General features: G+C 40.6%; 3 protein-coding genes across 5 annotated transcripts; 2 read left to right on the top strand and 1 right to left on the bottom strand.

Annotated features, from left to right (window-relative positions):
• Window positions 1-442: 442 nt before the first annotated feature.
• LOC118242447 lies at window positions 443-3,499 on the bottom strand. Its single transcript, XM_035533823.1, has 3 exons — window positions 3,421-3,499; window positions 2,934-2,967; window positions 443-2,071 (listed from the first exon to the last, which is right to left on the bottom strand). Exons 2-3 carry the CDS (start codon window positions 2,941-2,943, stop codon window positions 1,287-1,289), a joined length of 795 nt encoding a protein of 264 aa, XP_035389716.1. The 5' UTR covers window positions 2,944-2,967; window positions 3,421-3,499; the 3' UTR covers window positions 443-1,286.
• Window positions 3,500-3,751: 252 nt separating this feature from the next.
• Window positions 3,752-10,239, top strand: LOC113591261 (Usher syndrome type-1G protein homolog). Its single transcript, XM_035533822.1, has 4 exons — window positions 3,752-4,109; window positions 8,388-8,838; window positions 9,000-9,521; window positions 9,955-10,239. Exons 1-4 carry the CDS (start codon window positions 3,946-3,948, stop codon window positions 10,237-10,239), a joined length of 1,422 nt encoding a protein of 473 aa, XP_035389715.1. The 5' UTR covers window positions 3,752-3,945.
• fads6 (fatty acid desaturase 6) lies at window positions 10,193-21,786 on the top strand. Of its 3 annotated transcripts, none has more exons than XM_027031704.2 (7): window positions 10,193-10,243; window positions 14,183-14,439; window positions 16,554-16,720; window positions 17,184-17,364; window positions 17,628-17,812; window positions 18,950-19,129; window positions 20,461-21,786. In XM_027031704.2, the coding sequence occupies exons 2-7, from the start codon at window positions 14,187-14,189 to the stop codon at window positions 20,608-20,610; spliced, it is 1,116 nt and encodes a 371-aa protein (XP_026887505.2). In that variant the 5' UTR covers window positions 10,193-10,243; window positions 14,183-14,186; the 3' UTR covers window positions 20,611-21,786. The 3 variants fall into 3 exon arrangements, with proteins under 3 accessions (XP_026887505.2, XP_026887503.2, XP_026887504.2); XM_027031702.2 differs by lacking the exon at window positions 10,193-10,243 and adding an exon at window positions 14,016-14,029 and having other exon boundaries at window positions 14,166-14,439; XM_027031703.2 differs by lacking the exon at window positions 10,193-10,243 and adding an exon at window positions 14,019-14,029.
• The last annotated feature ends 67 nt before the right edge of the window (window positions 21,787-21,853 follow it).

The raw sequence follows: 21,853 nt of genomic DNA, 5'->3' as shown, positions 1-21,853 counted from the left end.
GTCGCAATGAATGTTCCAGGCAGGAGAGACACCACCAGTCCAGGTCCGGGCGCTAGAGATGCCGCCCATCCTTGTCCTGGTCCTGTTCCCGGCGCGAGAGAAGCTGCCAGGCCCGATCCAGTTCCAGCCCCCGGCGTGAGAAACGCTGCCCGGCCGGATCCAGCCCCCAGCGCGAGAGACGCCACCTGTCCTGACCAAGTTCTGGTCCCGGGCACGAGAGACACTGCCCATCCTGGTCCTGTTCCCGGCCTAGTGGTGGCCGCCTGTTTCTGTTGCCAATTTTGTCTAGGTTCCTGTCTATGGCTCCAAGCCTGTTCATGTGAACATAGTGAGACCCGTTACCCTGCCATGTGGCATTGCTACTTCCTTACCTGTCCCAGTGCTTATATCCATGCTTACTGTGTACCTTGTTCCTGTTCCTATGTTGGTCGTACTTGATATACTTTCCTCTGTCTTTGCTTTTGCTTCTGTCCCTGTTCACACGTCTGTGCCTGCTACCAGCATGTCCCCTCTCCTCTCCTGACTCTACACCCACCTCCTGTTCCAGCTGCATTACTAGTCCTGCCCCTGGTCCTGTCCCTTCCTTGGTTGCTCCTTGTGTTTCCCCGTCTGTTTCCGGTCCTGTCTTGTCATCCCTGGCTCCTCCCTTTGGCCCTGTCTCTGCATCGTGTAGCCCTCTGCATCATCTCCGTCTAACCTGAACTCCTGTCTGTTCCTGTGTATAGTCTGGTTCCTCTCCCAGCTACTACTTTGTTGGTTATTTTGGTAAGTTACATTTGTTCTGTCGTGTTTAATTATGCTCGTTGGTTTGCCGTTGCTTTTCCATTTGTTTAGTTTGTGTATCATTTTGCCTCAGTGTTTTCTCCCTGCCCCTGTTATTTTGCCCTCAGTGATTGTGTTTTTCCTCTGTTAATAAACTGCCCCCTGCACAGGCATTCGGCCTCTCGCTTGTTCCAAGTGGAAACGTTACAGTAACTCAGCACTATGAGGCCTTCTTAAGCCAGCAGTATTTGTCCCTTCATCTGTCACTGTAGCTGTCCCTTTAGCTGGCTAATGAGGATTTGGACAAATACAAATTTAAGACAGCATTCTTTTTTTTCTGTAAGTTGTTTTATTATTTTTTTAAATCATTTTACATGGTTACATGGTAAAAGAAGACCATTTTAAAGCAGTCCTCAAATGTTAGATGTACTGAGAACTATTCAGAATGAAATCAATCCCTTCCAAACACTTCAAATTCCCTGCTTCATTGATTTCAAACTTTTTCACAAGATTTTGTTTTTCAGTTATAGTATTACACACTTTATTTCATTTCCAAGCACTGAAACTCCAACACCAGTTTCATCAGCTTTAATGCCAGTACCCAGGAACTTAACTTCTACTCCATCAGCACCAGCTCTTACACCTGTGTCCACTCCCAGACCAGCGGTCATTCTAAGTGGACCAGCTGAAGCTGATGCACTTCCAACCTCAGCCCGTGCCATGGCACTCGCTCCCAGGATATTAGCCTGAGCAGCTGCAGAAGCGTTTGGCCCTTTGGCTTCAGCTTCAAAGAAGCTCCACGCTGCTCCAGCTCGTCCTACTCCAGCTTCAACTACGGCTCCAGCTTTTGGGATGCGTTGTCCTGGTTTGTCAGTAAAGGCATATGCATATGTGTCTGTGTTGGCATACAGTCCTTCAGCATATGCACCTCCTGGCCTGTCATAGTAATCGATCACATCAAGAATGCCCTCAGGGTTGAGATGTGTACCAATATTCGCTTCAAGACCAGCTGAAATTGAGAGTGGACCAGCTGAAATTGTTGCACTTCCAATCCCAGCCTGGGCCACAGCACCCGCACCCAGCAGATTGACCTCAGTTTGGGCAGAAGCATTTGGCCCTTTGGCTTCAATTTGAAAGATGCTCCTCTCTGCTCCAACCCGTCCTACTCCAACCTCAGCTATGGCTCCAGCTTTTGGGACACGTTGTCCTGGTTTGTTGGTAAGGCCATTTTTATATTTGCCAGTGCCAGCATAGTGACAATCACTGCCTGTTTTTCGTGGTCTGCCATAGTTATCGATCACATCAAGAACTGCAATTAAAGAGAATTCAAAACAGGTAAGTAGGGAATACAGTTGTCTGTAAGATTATTTTAAAGCCTTTCTACTGTGGTAGCGGAGACATAGCTGAGTGTTGCCTGTGGAGTGAACAGATTACCAAGGTACACCAGCAGCTCATTAAAACTGGTCATACTTGTGTGTGGTTAATGAATGCCTGCGTTTATGCTTAATTTTGTCTGGTTGTCAGAGCCTGAAAGAGAGTCCACAGAGCCTGTTGTGTAAGAATAAGCAGTGATCACTGAATAAGCAAACCGAAACGCTGCTTGGAATAATGTCCTCTCTCAGATCCTTCCTGACACAGTGGAAGTGATACATCCACTTTCACAGGCATCTGTCAGGATGTACTAACCACTCCCTTGTGCAATACATATATTTTTGTATTTTGTGCATAAACTGTTATCTGTGGTTCTGATGTACTAGCTGATGTACTGGAATTTGTTCCCTTATATTATTAAGAATATCTCTGTGTAGAACTAATAGAGAATAGTACTGCGTTTTTCAAAATTGTGCAGACTAACTCTAGGGGGTGCTGTGTCACTTCTTATTACAGCACTATCAGAAGAACCCTGCTTCTGTGCTACAGGATGGTAACACAGTGCTTAAGGACACATATTGGTCCTTTGGAAAACTAGAATAAATCAATAATAATCAAGAAACTAAATATTAAATATATGTTCATTTATTACCAGACAGTGCTGACAGTCCTGAATTTTCAATTGAAATTAAAAAATATTAGCCCAGTAGAATAATCATTCATGTATTTTTGTCTTTGCAACAAAGCTCTAGCACAGGATATATAAAAGCAAAAAGCATGTTTAACTTCTGTTGCATTACCTTGGCTCATCTTGGGGATGTGGGAAAATAACAACTGGAAAGAAAGTAAACCCATGGAGTATACGTTAGTGTCATTTTTATTTAACTTAGTTTAGCTTTTCCTTGTTTAAAACTTTGTCATTACTTAATATTGAATTTGTTGCTATGCCCATGTCTTAATGAACCCCTTCCATGTTGTAAATCATACTTAATATATTTACAAAGGCAATGCAAAGTTTTATGAGAAGAAACTAAGATCTTTGGTAACATTTACTATAAATCTAGAATACATAATAAATTATATATTCATGTATATAATATATTCTAACCATTCAAATGTAATCGTAGCTACATGTTGAATATTAAACTAAATGGAATATGAAACCTATAAAAGACAGGTTATATCTTTTCATAGACTTAAATTAAAATGTTATTTAAAACTAAAAATTAATTAACAAAATTATTCAAATTGTAAAAACATAAACCATTAACACGGCATGGATCTTACCTGTCTCTTTTGTTTGCTTCAATTCTGAAAAGAGGAACAACAAATGATCCCAATTTATAGGAGTATTAGTACTTCCACATTAATTTTCTTATATTTGCTCTATATATATATATATATATATATATATATATATATATATATATATATATATATATATATATATATATATATATATATATATATATATATATATATATATATGCTCTCTCTATATATATATGCTCTCTATATATATTTTCTTCTTGCTTTCATGCACATACCAATGTGTGTGCGTGCTGCGTAAAATTTCAAAGTTTAGGAATCAGAGCCCTTTTGAAAACTACCACCTGATCGCTTTGACCAGAAGCCCTTCGTTTCTCAACACAGATTGTTTTCTCCGGACATCACGAACCATCCAAGCCCTCGTGCTCCCATGACAACCTGCCCTCTCCACTCAAAGAGCCACCTGGACTCAAAATGATCAAATGCTGCTTTCTTTAAGAGGCAAATGTCGAATTATTAGCCCGACTTGATATTTTAAACGTGATGAATGACAAATATCACCGCGCGGCCAGAGATGGCTTCTTGGACTTACTCAAAAAGGCCACGCGTAAAGACCTGAATTCCCCGGACGAGGATGGGATGACTCCGACGTTGTGGGCGGCATACCACGGCAACTTGGATGCTCTCAGACTTGTGGTAGGGCGGGGGTGAGTAGACGTGATTAAACTTAAAAAAACATTTAAAAAAAAAAATAACCTATTGGTTTCTTTCTTTCTTTCTTTCTTTCTTTCTTTCTTTCTTTTTCTTTCTTGTGAATGACAATCATACAAATCTTTAGAAAGAAACAGAAACATAGCTAACGGCAAATAGAAACATACCTAAGTGTAAAGTAAAAATAGCTGTACATATACGCCGATAAAGCTAATCAAAAACGAACACAAATGATATTTTTCATATCGTACATAAAGTAAATCGTTTATTGTAAATATATTTCCTCTGCTATTACAATTTATAAGTTGGAAATGTTTAGACACATTTGTCTCTGTTACTAATGGCATGGACGGCAGCTGGCATGTGATGGTGTCTGCATTTTAATGATTTACTAAAAGATAAAGGCCACTTACCGGTATGTGTAACCCATGAGCCTCCTTTCAAAGTGGGAGTGATACCAGAACATCGCATACAGGTTCTGAAACAAACGTATGGGCACAAAGGCAGGACCTGCAGAGACAAATTTCACCTATATCTTCAGAACAGTATAATATTTTTTTCTCCTATATGAAGCAAAGGTCATATAATCTGCACAATTTTTGCATTACTCAAAGCATTACTGTGATTTATGGTGTAAAAGGACACACAAGTATATCAGCTTATGAACATAAACATATGTAAATAAACCAACAATCATAATATGTAATCTTTAATAAACATAATATTTAAATAAAGTAGTCTTGATTTATACATCATTGCAAATCTTTCTCCATTATCCTTCTCCATATAGACACACATAGACGTCACTAGAGAATATCCTTTCTGGTGATGCTCTGTCAGGTCAGTAATGAAGCCATTTTCAATTTCTGCCTTTTTGTTTTGTTGTCTGGAATATTCCACTTCTTGGCTCTTTGTTGTGACCTAGTCTAGGTTAGGCCATGATATAAAGGGTGGAGTGGAGGCTCTGCCTATTCTTTTTAGTCATCAAGGTGAAATACTGTACACTGAGTTTTGAGGTATTAGATTGGATCTAAGCAGTTGTAACTCTGCTCAGAATTCAACCTCAGAATTCAACCTCAGAATTAATTCTGCTGCTGTTGTCAGTGACATCATCAATAAAGAGGAGGTAAGCTCAGCAATAACCAAACGGTTCAAAACATTTTGGTCTGACACTTTAACATCATGGGACTTGTTTCATATAAAAATTCAAAGTTCTGAAGAAAGAGCTAAAACAACAGTTCAGTAACACAATAGATGACTTAATAATTCAATGCATTACTGACTTCAGAAAGAATGTATATTTTACAGTAATCATGTAGGGAATTTATAAGAGACAAGAAAAGTAATGTTTACAATGTCCTCTCTTGCACACTGTCACGTGTGTGTGTGTCTGTGGGTGGGTGTGTGTGTGTGTGTGAAGGAGAGATAAGTACAAATCTAAAAATATGTGTATCCTGATGTATCAACCAAGGGCATAAACTATCTAAAAATTGAATGGGGTTTAATTCTAAATGCTACGCTCACTGAAAGTCAATCCCTAATCATTTTAGGGTTCTGCTGAAAAACAAAAATGTAAATATATTTACCTAACTGTGCTATAGATTCAGCATAATAAAACATGTCTTCACATGGAGAATGCTAGGCTACAACACCTCTTACCCTATGGTAATGAAATAATTTTTCTGTGGTAGTGTGTGAGCGTAGTTGGCAATTACTCGCATGGGTGTGCGTATGTATATGTGTGGGGGTGTGTATATCTACGTGTCTGTATAGGTCAGTATGAAGCTCGGGGAAACCACTTCTCTTAGCAGTTTTATGGCCATCATTTTAGAATTAATTCATTGATCTCCCTGCCAGCAGCGCAGACAACTGTGAATGTTGGTAAAAGAAATAGAAATAAGAACATCCTCTCTGTCATCTGATCTCTCAGAGATTAAATATGTTCTAGGAATAATAAAATAAAAAATTAGTAATAATTTCAGCAGGTACATTTAAACACATACAGTTCAGTCTGTGAGATATAATTTCATGTTGTTTTGGCTCTGATTTGAATGTCAATGTTTCTCTCTGCCTATCTAGCTATCTATAATATTTACAGATTTGGGGTGTTTTTAACACCTAAAAAGCACCTGACCTTTGACCTCATTAAGAGAAAGTGCAGCTTGTACATCATGATGACATTTGACCTTTCCTTGCCAATATTCAGAGCTGTCAGCAAAATGATATACAGTTCCATTATATTTTACTGCTGGTTACCAAGAGCACTAGGTTTACCTCACAGAGTGCACTGTGGTTGTCGTGTCCTGTTTTTGTATACAGATAAAAAGTGACTATGGGAGGAGCTACTTGTGATTGAATTGCAAATCATTGCAGCATGGTTTATATATAACAGTCATGGAGGTGTGTGTCCTCTTTATAATGACATAAAATCTAATAACAAAGGTACTAGAGAGCTAGGCTTCACATATGGAATGCTCCAGTCAGACTGACCCACTGGTCACTGCACAACTGTTTTGTGAAACACTGTTATGCATCCACCACAGTGGTGAGATAAACAAAACAGGTGGTCCACTGATACCCTACACACAGTCAAGCATTTGAAGAAAATGTGAAACCCATAACTCATTATGAAACAAAATAATTTTTTAAGGATTATATATATTAAATAAAAATGTCTTTCTTAGGTATGCATGGAACGGCCAAAATGCCTAAAAAGTAATAGATTATGCATCACACACTCATAGATATCATAGATTTAATAAGAACATTTTCCCAGTAACATGGTGTTATATGTGATGCTGTTAGCAAGAGTCTCTTGCACGTGGCTAGACTCATAACATTATTGTCCTGAGATTTGAGTTTTAATATACGTATATATCAGTCATTACACTCTAGACACAGTTTGGCATCTTGGGTTTAAGTATAGCGGCAGCGGGATCAGATGACAGACTTAAATTCTGTCCATTGGATCACTGTGCCTTAGGGCTATGCAGTAAATGAAAGAATCTGAACAAACATCAGACATCTCTCCCAAGCGCACTCTGTATGGCAGCCCTGTGTTTACCTATGTCCCTCCAAATATACAATTCTGGTCACCAGCACCCCACAGTGCCCAAAAAAAAACACTGCATGACATGCATATTAAAATTTGTAAAATTGCAGCCAGCATTCTTGATGTTTTACTTCATAATGAAACAGCCTGTTTCCCAAGTTCTACTGAATATACTAAACCGCCACACCTATATTCAACATAAATAGTTTGAAGTTGTTTAATAAATGTTTCAAAATGGGATTATGTTACAACAGCATCTTTAAACATCTTTTAAGTGTGTATTTGTGTGTGTGTGTGTGTGTGTGTGTGTGTGTGTGTGTGTGTGTGTGTGTGTGTGTGTGTGTGTGTGCACGCGCACACATCATGATTCTAATAGGTCCTGGCGTCTCATGTTTAATTGTGTGAGAGTCAGGTTACCTTTACTCCTAACTGCACATCATTTCCAGATGCACATGCAATCAAAGCAGATCATACTAGGCTAAACTGGACAATAAATCAATTTGTCACCAACCCTCACTCCTGAAAAGGGTAGTTCCAGTCCAGATCTCCACTCCAGATCTGGTTTATCAAGTTCACTGTTGGTGCTGGATTAAGTGTGTGTGAGGGACTGTCAGAAAGGTATAGCAGATCTCCAGGAGGAGTAGAGCTGTAGAGCAATGTTCAAAACAGTATATACTGCACTAATCTGAAAAAATACAATATACATTGAACTAACCCTAACTCTCCAAATAATACAGTGTATACTGTGGCGATTCTGGCTCTCTATACAATGTATAATCTAATCAATGTATAAACTAATTTTAATGCTCAAAATATTGCAATATGCTCTATACTAATTTTATAAATACTACTTTATATTAACCCTAACCCATTACGTGCTAAGTACTAAACCATATATAAACTAACCTAAGCCTTCTATATACTAATACTATAGTGTACAGTATACTGAACTAATTCCAAGGATCCGAATAGTACAGTCCTGTTGTAATCCTAGTACTCTACCCTATTTTAATGATACTGTAATTCTAATACTCTGAATAATATAGTATGATCTCAACTAAGCACAAACCCTTAGCTGCAGCTGGCTCAGGCAGTGGGGCAAGCAGGTTCAGCTAAAACTGCCCTACCTGACTTGAGTATTAAATATGCCCTTTTAACAGTCAATATCAGATAATCGATATATAATGTATTCCTTTTCTTTTCAACACTTTCTCTGTCTCAGAGGAGATCCAGATAAGTGTGACATCTGGGGAAACACTGCTCTACATGTGGCTGCTGCTAACGGCCATCTGAACTGTCTGTCTTTCCTGATTTCATTCGGCGCCAACGTGTGGTGTCTGGACAACGACTACCACACTCCCCTAGACATGGCTGCCACCCGTGGCCACATGGACTGCGTTCGTTACTTGGACTCCATCGTCGCCAAGCAGATGACCCTTAACCCCAAACTGGTGACCAAGCTGAAGGAGCGCGCAGTCCGCACCGCAGAGCGTCGCATTAAAGCCTGCACCAAACTGCAGCACAAGCACCAGCTGCACATGGAGAAGCGCTTCCTGAAAGAGGCAGTTGCCATGGATATACCCGATGCCACAAGCTTATCCAGCTCCAACAGCTGCTTGAGCAACAAGAGCCCACAGTTCAGCAATGTTTACTCCAGTGTCAGCTCCAGACAGGTACACGCTAGTGACACTAATACTCTTACTTAAACTCATATACCCACCATGACTAGCTTCACACAGGAACACACAGGCACACACTACTGCTGACGACACACTGGTATACACGCACACACCTCCTTGCGTTCACCTGCTGCCACCTTTTTACCTCCCTGCAGGCAACACTGCACTTCACAGCTAAGGCAAAGACGATGATCCAGAAATGTCTAGAGAGGAAGACACAGGGTGATAGCACTTTTAAAATCTCGGAGGATGGCCGCAAAACCGTGCATTCCCTGTCTGGCCTGCAGCTGGGCAGCGATGTGTTGTTCCTGAGGCAGGGCCCGGCTAGTCACCAACACGTCCGGAACATGTTCGACCTGGACGGGATGGCTGATGATGATGATGATGATGCAGACACAGTTTTACGTGCTCTGAGTGAACCAGGGCTGTATGATACCACCTACTCAGAGGTCTACGAAGACTCCAGCCAAGATTCCCTGTTCTCCCGACCAGGCCTCGGAATGCTAGTCTTCCGGCGGAGGTACGATGGAGAGGGAATGTTAAGCAGCCAGGATGAGTTGTACAGCAAGGTGGGCAGCAAGCCGGTGGGGCACGTATCAAACGTGCACCTACAAGGCCGACTGCCTCCATCACCCAGCCCAGGAAGCTTAGCAAGCCTACAGGACAGAAACCTACAGGTAAACACACAAACGTAACTGAGTGAGTGTTTATGTGTTTGTTTGTGCATGTGTGTGTGTGTGTGTTTGTGTGTGTGTGTGTGTGTGTGTTAATGATTACAGGGGTTTGCAAAAGTAAGCTTTGACCATGTGTTTCTGTACTATTTTTCATCCAAAGACTTTGGTTTTCCTGGATTTCCATGCAATCAACAGAATCTCTTTTTTCTCCCATGGTAGGAAGTAGCTTGTAGAGAACAGTACTGTCATATGCCATGAGAGTAAAGACCAACCATTCCCACTTGAAACAGGTTACAGGTCAAATTTGAGATTAACTGAGGTGAATTACAGAATTTATGCTTGGAAAAAATTCAAGATTCTGAGTATTCAATAAGACCAGGGCCCATATAGCAATGATGATGCTGATATATGATGATGGTGTGAATGTGTCCTACAGGATTTACCATGGGATGATGACGATCTTGGCCTAGAGGATGATGTTGTCGAGCTGCAATATTCCTCAGCTGCTCTGGAGGTGTTCCTAGCAGCCCAGAGTCTGAGTGACTACTTCTCCATGTTCCTGCGAGAGCATATGGACCTGGAGAACCTGCTGCTGTGCTCTGAAGCTGACCTGGCCGCCATTCACATCCCCCTCGGCCCCCGCAAATGCCTTATAGAGGCCTGCAGAAGACGTAGCCACACACTGCAGCAAGCAGGGGCCATGCATGACACTGAACTCTGAGCAGGTGTGTGTCTGTGTTTGTATGTGTGTGTGCATACACACATTAACATGTCTATATAAGGTGTTTGCATGTGTGTGTACTGTATGTATGCATTTGTATATGTGATCACACCTATGGTCATGGGTGTGTGTATGTATGTGCTCACACATATGTTTATGCGTGTGGGTGATATTTATATGTGTCGATGTGTTCATGTGTATGCATATAGGTGTGCCACTGCCTGTGCATAGTCTATTTACCTGTACATATTTATTTACATGCAGAAACATTTTTGTTACCTTTTCAGGGACCTGCTGGTTAATAAGAGAATGGCAGTGAAGAAAATGTAAAGCCCCCTTCATGAGTGTAGATGAGAATGATTCTCAGCACATACACACACACACACACACAGACACAAACAGGATGCTCATACAATCACTTGATTCCCAAGGAGTACATGTAGTGTTATAGTGATGAATGTGCAAGTCGCTTGGATTAAAGCACCTGCCAATATTTGTAAATGTAAGACAGACACGCCATTTGGAGAGTTACTTGTTTTTCTAGCTGGGACAGTGTTTTGCCAGTTATGTATGAAATCTAGCCTGCGGCCATTTTCTTCTAAAGAAGAATGCTCTGTGTATCATGTATCTGCATTGGAGATTCAAGTAATATTGTTCCCAGGTTTAATATTGTTCATCAAATGTACTGTGATAATTTTGATGTTGTTATGAGTTATTCTCTCTATGTGGAAGGGTTAGATTATGTAGTATTGTTTATTATGATAAAACTATCTCTGTGCCAAAATGACTGTGTAGGAAACAGCACTGCATGTTTGTAGTAAATGCACTTTTTATTCACTAAGTTCACTTTCCAAACATGCATGAGTGTAATAAAAAGAGTGAAATTTGACATGTAATGATTTACTTCTTATTTTTTTTAAAAGGTATGCTGATATGATGATGATAGGGATTTCTGTAGAGCTTAGAGAGCAGCTGCTCCTGCTACTGATGATGATGATGATGTTGATCATGATGATGATGGTGGTGGTGGTGATGGTGGTGATGATGATGATGATGTGGTGGTGGTGATGATGATGATGATGGTGGTGGTGATCATGGTGATGACGATAATGATGATGATGGTGGTGGTGGTGATGATAGTGGTGGTGGTTGTGGTGGTGGTGATGATGATGATGATGATGACGATGATGATGATGGTGGTGATGATGATGATGATGATGGTGATGTGATAATGATGATGGTGGTGGTGGTGATGATGATGACAATGATGATGATGGTGGTGGTGGTGATGATGGTGGTGATGATGATGGTGATGTGGTGATAATGATGGTGGTGGTGGTGGTGGTGATAATGGTGACGATAATGATGGTGATATCAGCATGTTTATCAAAGGCAAGTACTAAACTTCCAATAGAAATACAGATTATGATTTTATTTTTTCTTTCTTTCTTTCTTTCTTTCTTTCTTTCTTTCTTTCTTTCTTTCTTTTCAACATGTCACCTAGTGTCTGTCATAGACAGTTCTCAGTATCTTATGATGGTGGAGCTCCTGAAATGCTATAACTGTGAAGGTTAATGCCAGCCTTCCTCTGTGTCTGATTAAGCACTGCTCTTGCACTCTGAGTGCTTTAGAGGATTGGATAACTACCTGTCCTGCCTGCTTATTGCCTACTGGTGCTCCTGAAGACCCCAAACAGTTCTGTGTAAAAACAGGGCCCAAGTCAGTCAAGCTGCTGCAGAGTGTCACCGTATTGCTTTTGTGTGTTTGAGCTTGTTTGTATTGCCATTTGGCCATGTTGTTTGCTTTCTGACAGATGTGAGTTTTGGTATGTGTTAATTCCTGACTGTTGTGACACTTAGGGATGCTACTTAGGGATATTGTGAACTCATCAGAAGGAAGAAATAAGCATTCACTTTGCAAAACAGGAGGTGCACAGGCACGCATGCAATATGAAAATATGAAACCCATAACTGAGTAAGCATGCACATTCTTAAGGATTATATAAATAAATTAAATAACATTTATTTTCTTTCTCATTCCTTCCTTTGAATCCTTTTTTTCATCTCACATAACTTAATCTTGGAGCTGCTATGTCTCCATCACAAATAAACAGCCATGTTGAAGGCTCACAGGCAGCACCACATAAAGGGTTGGAGGCTGTTTTTTCCCCATTCAGTGATAGAGCTTGAGCTTCACCAATGGAACCAAATTTGTGTCAGGGGTGTCTTCCAACAGGTACACCATAGCATGTGGAGCCCCCCAAGGGCCCACACATTCCTGTTTACAGTTTGGTTGACACACTCATTCAGCAGCATCTGCCAATACAACAGGCTCACCAAGATTAACCAGAGTTATCCTTCATACTGGGAGACATGGGCAGGATATGGATTGCTCAGGGAAGTTCCATAATGGAAAGTACAGTACAGGGCAGTACTAGTACAGTACAGTACTAGGCCTCATTAACATTTACTCATGGGGGAAAACATGGGGCTCAACTAGGCTATAAAAATAACCAATTACCACAAATTATCAGAATATACTGTGGTCTTAATGCAACTTCTAAATGCAGTGAACAAACCATTACATATTTAGCAATCAATCAAAGTTGATTTATATAGTGTTTTTTACATCAGCCGTTATCACAAGGCAGCTTTACATATGTCCAGGTCCAAGCCCCCAGTAAGGAAGCCAGAGGTTAGGAAAAATTCAGAGGAAGAAACTTCAGTAGGAACTAAGACTCAAAAGAGGAACCCATCCTTCTCTGAACAACACTGGATAGCATAATGATATGAAAAATATCAACAGAAATAATCAATTATAATCCATGAAAACAGAAAAACACAAGAGAAGGACAAAAGCAGCGGAATTATACTGACAGTACATGCACTCCCTGGAAACTGAACCTTCGTGTTGGTGTTACTAGTACCTGGCTCTATCAGGTGAACTACAGAGGTATTTGTTTCCCTGGTTTTACAGATTTAGTTTAATCCCTTTGCCAATACTCAAACCATTTAATTGTATTTAGTGGTGTTTACAACTGGACAGTAATTGTTAATTGATGGCCAAAATGCATTTGGTTACACTGAAGCTTATTTTGCTCTGTTTATACTGCTCTGAGTTAGGATAATTCAGAGTATAGCAATCTTAACCATTCTGCAGAATCTGATGTGATTGAGTTGTCACTACTTGTCTGGAACTTACTATAAAATGTTTTTTTCAAGTGAGTGTCAACATCTTTCCTATGTTTACTTTTCAGTGGGCCTATCAGCTGTGGTGTCAGTATTTCTAGGTGTTCCTTTTATTTGTTTGTACTTTGGAGTGTGCAGAGGTCAGGGTTAGAGATATAGCACAGCCTGCGTGTGCGACCCTCAATTTCTGTTCTCTCATACTCTCCCCTGTCTCAGTCTTTTCTGTCATATTCTCTCCTGTCTTAGTCTCTTCTGTTGTACTCTCATGCCTCACTCCCTTTTGTCCCACAAGTGAAAATGGAGAGAAAAAGGGAGGGAGGAGACAAAGTCTTTAGCAGCGACTACTGTGTGTGTGAGTTGGAGAGAGAGAGAGAGAGAAAGAGAGACAGAGAGAGAGAGAGAGAGAGAGAGAGAGAAGACAGAGAAAGAGAGAAAGCAGTTCAAGATGCCTGTTGGCTCTCATGACATTGTAGATGTTTTTGTGAGCCACATAGCTGTGGGAAGGAGGAGACAGCAGGATGATAGGAGTGGTGAAGGGTGCAGCAATACAGCAGTGAAAGAGGGAGGGAGGGAGGGAGGGAGGGAGAGGAAGAGAGCAAGAGGTAGGGCTCTATTTCAGATGTGCGTCAGTCTAAAACATGTATAGAAAACTGGTCACTGTGAGCATGCACAGGACATCTCTTAAACGTGCGTGCATGTGCATACGTGTGTGTATGTCTGTGTGTGTGTGTGTAAAAGACGATTCCCTATCACAGCAGCATGCAGAGCCTCCCAGAGGAATGGAGAGAGAATGAGAACACTGACCCAGCCTTAAGCAATGGGTCCGACAAGAGCTGCAGTGAAGCTAGAGCTCTCGCCAAGGAGTTGGATGAGCAGAAAGAGGAGGAGAAAGAGTCCCTAATGATGGAACTTACACGGCTGGTCCAGAAAACAGTGAGAGAGAGCAGCTGGTGGGAGCAGAGAGGAGTCGACTGCACCATTCTGGCTGTGGCTTTCATTAGCCTGCCTGCAGGTAACACACACATCCACACGCTCTCTCTTTCTCTCCCTCTCTCTCTCTCTCTGTCTCTCTCTCTCTCTCTCTCTCTCTCTCTCTCTCTCTCTCTCTCACACACACACACACACACACACACACACACACACACACACACACACACACTTATGTTGTAATATGTTTCAATCTGTCCTGTTGACAAACATTTCAGTTAAAGTGTTACAGAGGTTGTTAATGAAAAAGAACCACAATCATGTATGTAGCATATAGTACATGTTACATGGTGTTTCACTAGCTGCATGACTGGTTGCATTTGTGGTGTTACAACAATGAATGTGTGTGTGGTTTTTTTTGTTGTTGTTTGTTTTGTTGGTTTGTGTATGTGTGTGTGTGTGTGTGTGTGTGTGTGTGTGTGTGTGTGTGTGTTTGTGTTCGTGTGTGTGTGTGTGTGTGTGTGTGTGTGTGTGTGTGTGTGTGTGTGTGTGTGTGTGTGTGTGTGTGTGTGACTGTGCCATTCTGTTTACACAGCTTCTTTTTTAAGAAACACTCAAGACAGAACTTATCAGATACACCATATACACATTCACACCACACATACATTGTAATACACACACACTGTGCATACTCTGTAAAAGACCACACACATATGTTAATATATATACCATTCACACTAGGATACAAAAATATGTAGACACATCACATATATGGAAGATTAAAAATGCCTGATACAGCTGTTTCCTGTACCCTGTAAAGCAAATCATTTTATAAGTAGCATTGTTAATCTCCACTGTACAGAGGAATGCATTTATATTCTTTTTTAACAGTAAGGCAGAGCAAGGCAAGGCAAGTTTATTTGTATAACTTTTCATACACATTCGGATTTCAGTCCATGCTAATAAACACATTCTTCAATGCTAAATTTGTACATCAATTATAGTTTCATTAACATTACTCTACCACAAGTGATTGGACATTGGTTTCATTTAATTTGCCTTTCACTGTATGCTTAACCTGTGGGGTTTTAGGAAAACCTGGGCATGGCACAGACAGAAATACGATGGTGTATTGGACTGTGCTGAGAGAGGCAAATGCTGTGACTGCTTCGACCCCAATTAGAGGGTTAGATTGTATTTCAAAGCAACACAGAGGATGAATTTAATTTATGAAAGGCAAAGTCACCCTGGTTATGTTTCAGTGAGTGCAAAAGTAAAATGCAAAACTACATTTTGGTTTTAGTTGTGGAACAATGGCTGCATAGAATTCATAACAGATCAGACTTTCAGCAGATCGGTAGTAAACACACATTTCAAAATGTTTACTTTTGGGTATTGTTTTTTAAATATGTGTTTTACACACACTATAAAGCACCTACATACCACACACACACACACACACACACACACACACACACACAACCTAATTAGGGACTTAAACCTAATCCCTAATCTTAGGTCTTAAAGTGGGTGTGCCCTCTGAATCTGTTATTGTTATAGTTTATCTGCCATCTTTCTTTAATTTTTTGGTGTTTGTATTTTAGGTTTGAGATTTTATGCTTCGGTCTATGAGTGCGCTTGTGTGTGTGTGTGTGTGTGCTCTTTTCCTCTTTTCAGTTTCTCTGATTGTGATATTGCACCAATACAGGGGTGTCCAAGTTCTGAATTAATCTCTGATCAGATCAAACAGATTTCTTATGGGAGAAGTATGGAAGGTGGCTTTTACAAGATCAGGGCTGACTGTGTTGATAAAACACTGTATGGGAAAAGCTTGCCAATGTAATATTTTTGGGGTTTTTTTAAAGTTCAAATCCTCCACATTTTTATACTGATTCCCCACAAAGTCCTAGAAAGAGCGTATGGAACTTTTTTGGGGTTTTTTTCACATTTAGCAATAGCTTGTGAGTAATCTACGGTAAAATAAAAAGAAACACATCCTACATGAAAGACCACCTCCCTCACAGGTACCCCACACAAAAGAAATGGTGTACGACTACAATTATCAGCATACAAAAAGTGTCCTCTCTCATCTCTTTCTCCTTCTCCCTTTGCCTCCCTCTCCATCTGTTTTTGGCTCTCTCTCTCTCTCTCTCTCTCTCTCTCTCTCTCTCTCTCTCTCTCTCTCTCTCTCTCTCTCAGCATTCTGGCTGCTGGCTTCATGTCAGGTGCTGTATTTCACATTGGGGTTGTTGGCAATGGGTGTGGCTCACACTGTCATTACGGTGAAGGGCACACACCTGGCAAGTCACGGAGCTCTGAGCGAGTCTCTGGCCTGGAGACACTTCTGGGCCATCTTCTTCATTGAGGTAAGAAGTGCACACAGACTTCCGTGCACTGATGGGCTTTGTCTGACTTTCATGGTGACCTTTGTATTGTAATTATGCTCATGGTGTGGTGCAGTGAAACTGATCTTTCTGAAATTCATTTGAATTGAGATATTCATTTGAAATGTAAATGTATCCAGTTTACATTGTTCCTGGTTCTTTGTCCACTCACACCCCCACTTTTTTTGATATCTAAATACACATATATAAACCCCTACGTAAACACACACACATACCACAGACAGCTACACACACAACACCATAAGTTGTTCAGCTATGTCACTGTCATGGTACTGAAAGTTCAGCCAGGGCTGAACTACAAAGAGAAAAAGGGAAAGTTTATGTGTGTATGCGTGTGTGTGTGTGTGTGTGTGTGTGTGTGTGTGTGTGTGTGTGTGTGTGTGTGTGTGTGTGTGTGTGCGCGTGTACATGTGCTCACTCACAGGTGTGTGGATCATTCACTGCGAGGGCAGGTGTGAGAGCGCATGTTAAAATGCACCATGCACACACCAATGTGATCGGTCTAGGGGACTCCAGCACATGGAAGGTGCCCTTCCTTCCCCGCAGTGTCTATCTGTTCATCGCTCCACTCGCTCTGCCCATCATCACCCCGATAGTCGCCATGAGTAAGGCCTCACTGACAAACACACAGAGTAAAGATACTGGACTCCATGAATATCTTAATGCTTAGCATCTGTATAATGCATAACAGAGTGCATTACAAAGGATTATAATGTTTCCTTCAGCTTCAAACAAACTTGAACTTTGGTTAACCCAACCACAACATAAAGAGAGATAACAATTAAATACACTTCTAATACTGCACTGCTTTCCTGATTTTTCCTTGTGTGTGTGTGTGTGTGTGTGTGTGTGTGTGTGTGTGTTGTAGAACAACTGAAGGGCCAGCCTCTCTGGGTAGCAGTGCGTACAGTGGTGTGTGTCTGTGTGGGTGTGTGTGCACAGTACATGCTCCTGTGCTGTGTGTCAGGCCTGGAATGTTCCTCAGCCTTGCTGGTTATGTTGTTGAGCAGAGCCATGTTCTCTGTGCCCTACATCCATGTCAATATCTTTCAGGTGAGGTATACACACACCTTTAGTCCTTGGCACCTACACACTGGTAGCTGATATAAGCCCTGGTAGACTCAGGAGTTTAGTGTGTAGTATTGGTATCTTCTAAATAAAAAAGAGCTATAAAATAGGGGGTTCTTCTGTTAAATTATGATCATATGAAATTGTGTCAATTGTGTCAATAACTACTTTTCCCAATAAGTATGACATGCTTTTAAGAAGAAAAAACAATGTAAACATTTTTACCCCTCAAAGAGTTCTATGCTGGTTATAGTAAGGATTATTTATGAGATCAATGCCCTTCTGAAGGAAATGAAGTACCTTAGTATTTTGTACCTTAAGATTACCCTGAAGGAACAGGTAGAAATCGTTCTGCAAAAATAAGACGCAGCCAGACACAAATCAGGCAACTTTTGTAAAATTAGCTGTGAGAGATGTGTTTGGGGCATTTTAGACAAAGTTTTATAAAATATGAAAAACAGATTACTCCAAATGCACATTCAGTTTTTTCAAGTCCACACATTTCTCTCTCTCGCTCTCTCTCGCTCTCTCTCTCTCTCTCTCTCTCTCTCTCTCTCTCTCTCTCTCTCTCTGCTCTTAAAGGTGCTTTGTTTTCTGCTGGCTCTCTGAAGTTCAGGGTCAAGTGTTAACTGTGCTCCAAATTCACAGGGTTCATTTAAAAGATCAGCAGGAAAAAAACAGAAAAGAACAGTTCATCCACAGCTTTCCCATCTGGAAACTACATGCCATGCCTTTTATCATCTCTGCTGATCCTGTGTGGTATTTGTGTCAGCTTGTGCTGATTCTATAGCGTCTTTGTGCCACTCTGAAGCTATTCAGAATGCAGCCAATGGTTCTTATTATGGAGGCAAAATCCTTTCAGTGCTTTAGCTTTTTTTATTTGTGTTAATATATTTTGTGTTTATGTGTATTGTTGTATTGAATATCTTTGGTGTGTGTGTGTAATAGTATATGGATCCTATGAATCATCAGTGAATAGTGTGTTTTAGCTTATCTAACAAGGGGTTTTCTTTTTACACATTTCACATATTTTTTCACACACACATTTGTGAAAAAACGGCCATCAGTTGCTGACCAATCCATGTGCTTGTTTGTTTGTTTGTATGTGTTTGTTGGCTGCAGCACATAGGTTTACCAATGTTCTCTCTGACACGGCGGCCCAAGCGCATCTATCAGATGAGCCACGGTGTGTTGAACCTGCCCCGCAACCCACTGCTGGACTGGATGTTTGGCCACTCGCTCATCAACTGCCATGTGGAGCACCACTTGTTCCCCACCCTCTCTGACAACATGTGCCTAAAGGTAGACATACACATACTCACACTTGCAGTCTCACACTCACTCACACACACACACACATACACACACACACACACACACACACACACTCACAGTTATTTGAATACAAGGTAAGGAATTCAAATGTTGTGTTGTTAGAAGCATGTTAGACCTCTGTTTATCACTGTTTCCATTGCACAGTGGGGCTTTTCATAAGCAGAATAAACTTAAGATGAAGCAATGATGCTATGCTCAAAAACACAAGTACACACATTTACACCCCTTTTTATATAGCCCCTTGCAGTGAATCAAACGTTATGGGACACATTTAAAAATCCTATACAAAACCGCTATATTCAATAATACAGATTCTTTGCAATTACTGCATGCGGTCCATGAACCATAAACATGACAAACACTAGGAATCTTCACCGGGAATGCTATTTTTAGTTTTTAGTTCTTTTAGGGTGTTTACCACCTCCCATAATCAGATTTTTGTGAGACTCAGAAAATAGAAATATCATTACATGTTTATTAAACAATAACACTCTACATTTTATTTACTGATTTCTATATTTAAAAGTATGGCTTATATGGGAGCCAAACTGAGACGAAGTGTTTTCCAGTACGCTATTCACAGCAAAAATGATGATAAAGGAAAGGATTTAGAACACTGCTTTTTAAACGTACAGTAACACAGATGCTCTAACCATAGCTGCACTGCACACTGCACACAGTAACATGGGACTTATCTATTGAGGCTGTTATCAGTTCAAAGGAATTCACTGCCACTGAGATGCTTCCAATGTATTTAATTGATAAACTGTAGACACTGGTTTCACATTCATTGTTTGCTTTAACAGTGGCTTGTAATATACATTATATGATGTCTCAAAAATTCAGCATATCATTTGTTCAAATATATCTAAGTTCAACACAATTCTGGTTCAGTGTATAACAGAGGCAAATTCTCTTTTTTTACTTTCATCACTTGACCACTGTAACAGTCAGTGACTTTCAATAATCAATCTCCCTCTCTCTCTCTCTCTCTCTCTCTCTCTCTCTCACACACACACACACACACACACACACACACACACACATACTGCTGGAGCAAAATGGACTTCTGTATAAGTTACCTTCATGTGTAATTTTCTCTTTCAGTCTGTCACTCTCTCTCTCTCTCTCTCTCTCTCTCTCTCTCTCTCTCTCACACACACACACACACACACACACACACACACACACATACTGCTGGAGCAAAATGGACTTCTGTATAAGTTACCTTCATGTGTAATTTTCTCTTTCAGTCTGTCACTCTCTCTCTCTCTCTCTCTCTCTATCTTTTTCTGCAGGTGAAGCCAATAGTTTCTCAGTATCTGAAGGCAAAGTCATTGCCCTATCAGGAGGACAGCTATCTCGCCCGACTTTACCTTTTCTTCCATAAATACCAGGAGTTGATGGTGTTTGCTCCACCCATCACCGAGTTGGTGGGGGTGCAGTGAGGAGACAAATAACACCTCGCTTCCAGAACTTTCCCGTAGAAAAAAGGTCTAATTTTGCATCCAGTCACAATAAAGTTTCACACATTGTTTCTAACACTCACTAAAGAATTAGCTGCTTCTTTACAGAGCTTCTAATATTTGTAGATATGTCTTACTAGTAATAGCCAGGGTGTGCATGTGTGTGTGCGTATGTATGCATGCAGAGGTGTTTGTTAGGATGTGTGTTTCAGTTGGGTTTCTGTTCAGGACTAAGGGGCAGGACAGATTGGCTATAGAGACTCCTCATGTTTCTGCTTTCTCCACCAAACTCCCTCCACTCAGCTCTTGTCCAGGCTCCCAGCAGCACACCTGAAGGTACACATTAGCCTTAGAACAGGAGAGGCTATTTCAAATTACAGTGAGAATCATAATGTATATGGCACCCCACAGTTAAATTCATTTGCCAATAATCATTTAATATTTTGTCTTTCTATAATTGATTGTTTTTACAAGAAGGCCTGCAGATACACAGCAGAGGTGGCATATTCCTTTCAGCTTAGATCTGTGCTGTAACTGTATCAGATCCAGACAGTTTTGTTCGCATAACTATAGATCAGGGCACTACTCAAGAGAAACAATGTGCATGCACAAGCTGCTGGTCATAACAAGAGCCCAAACTGAACAAATCAACAGAAACAAACACACGCATGTAGTTGTAAAGGCCAGTGAACATCCACACACCCTACTGGAGAGCTACCACTTGAATTATGTTCTATCACACCTAATAATACACCTGATAATCAGTTAATCAATTAGTTGAATTAACTGATTGAAATGTTTCCAAAATGGTGGATCTACAGAAGATGGGTGGGAGTTGATAGCTATAGGTGAGACTATGACAGTGATGAAGCAAGCAGAGGAAGATCTGAGTTGACTGGTAGAACACTGGTCACACAAGCTCAGCCTGCAGCACCTAATTTATATGACTGGCAATAAAATATGTGTATGTGTGTGTTCTTGAGATTGTATCTATACAAGGCAGCTATTTTAAATCAATGCATAATTATTTGCCATTCTATAAGGGCTCCTAGGCATATAGTGTATAGTGATTACCATTCAGCTGAAAATAAAATATGTATCTTAAACAGTAGTTATATAATATTGTACCACTCTTGTACTAGCAGGTGGCAGCAATAAACTTTCTGTGTGTATTCTCTGTGTGTTCTTGAAATCACTGGTGAGGTATGAATGCATGTTTTATTTA

Source organism: Electrophorus electricus, chromosome 14 (assembly GCF_013358815.1).
Source record: "Electrophorus electricus isolate fEleEle1 chromosome 14, fEleEle1.pri, whole genome shotgun sequence".
In the NCBI taxonomy this organism is placed as follows: domain Eukaryota; kingdom Metazoa; phylum Chordata; class Actinopteri; order Gymnotiformes; family Gymnotidae; genus Electrophorus; species Electrophorus electricus.
The sequence above is the reverse complement of the archived record's forward strand: the minus strand, read 5'-3'. Positions and strand labels throughout refer to the sequence as shown.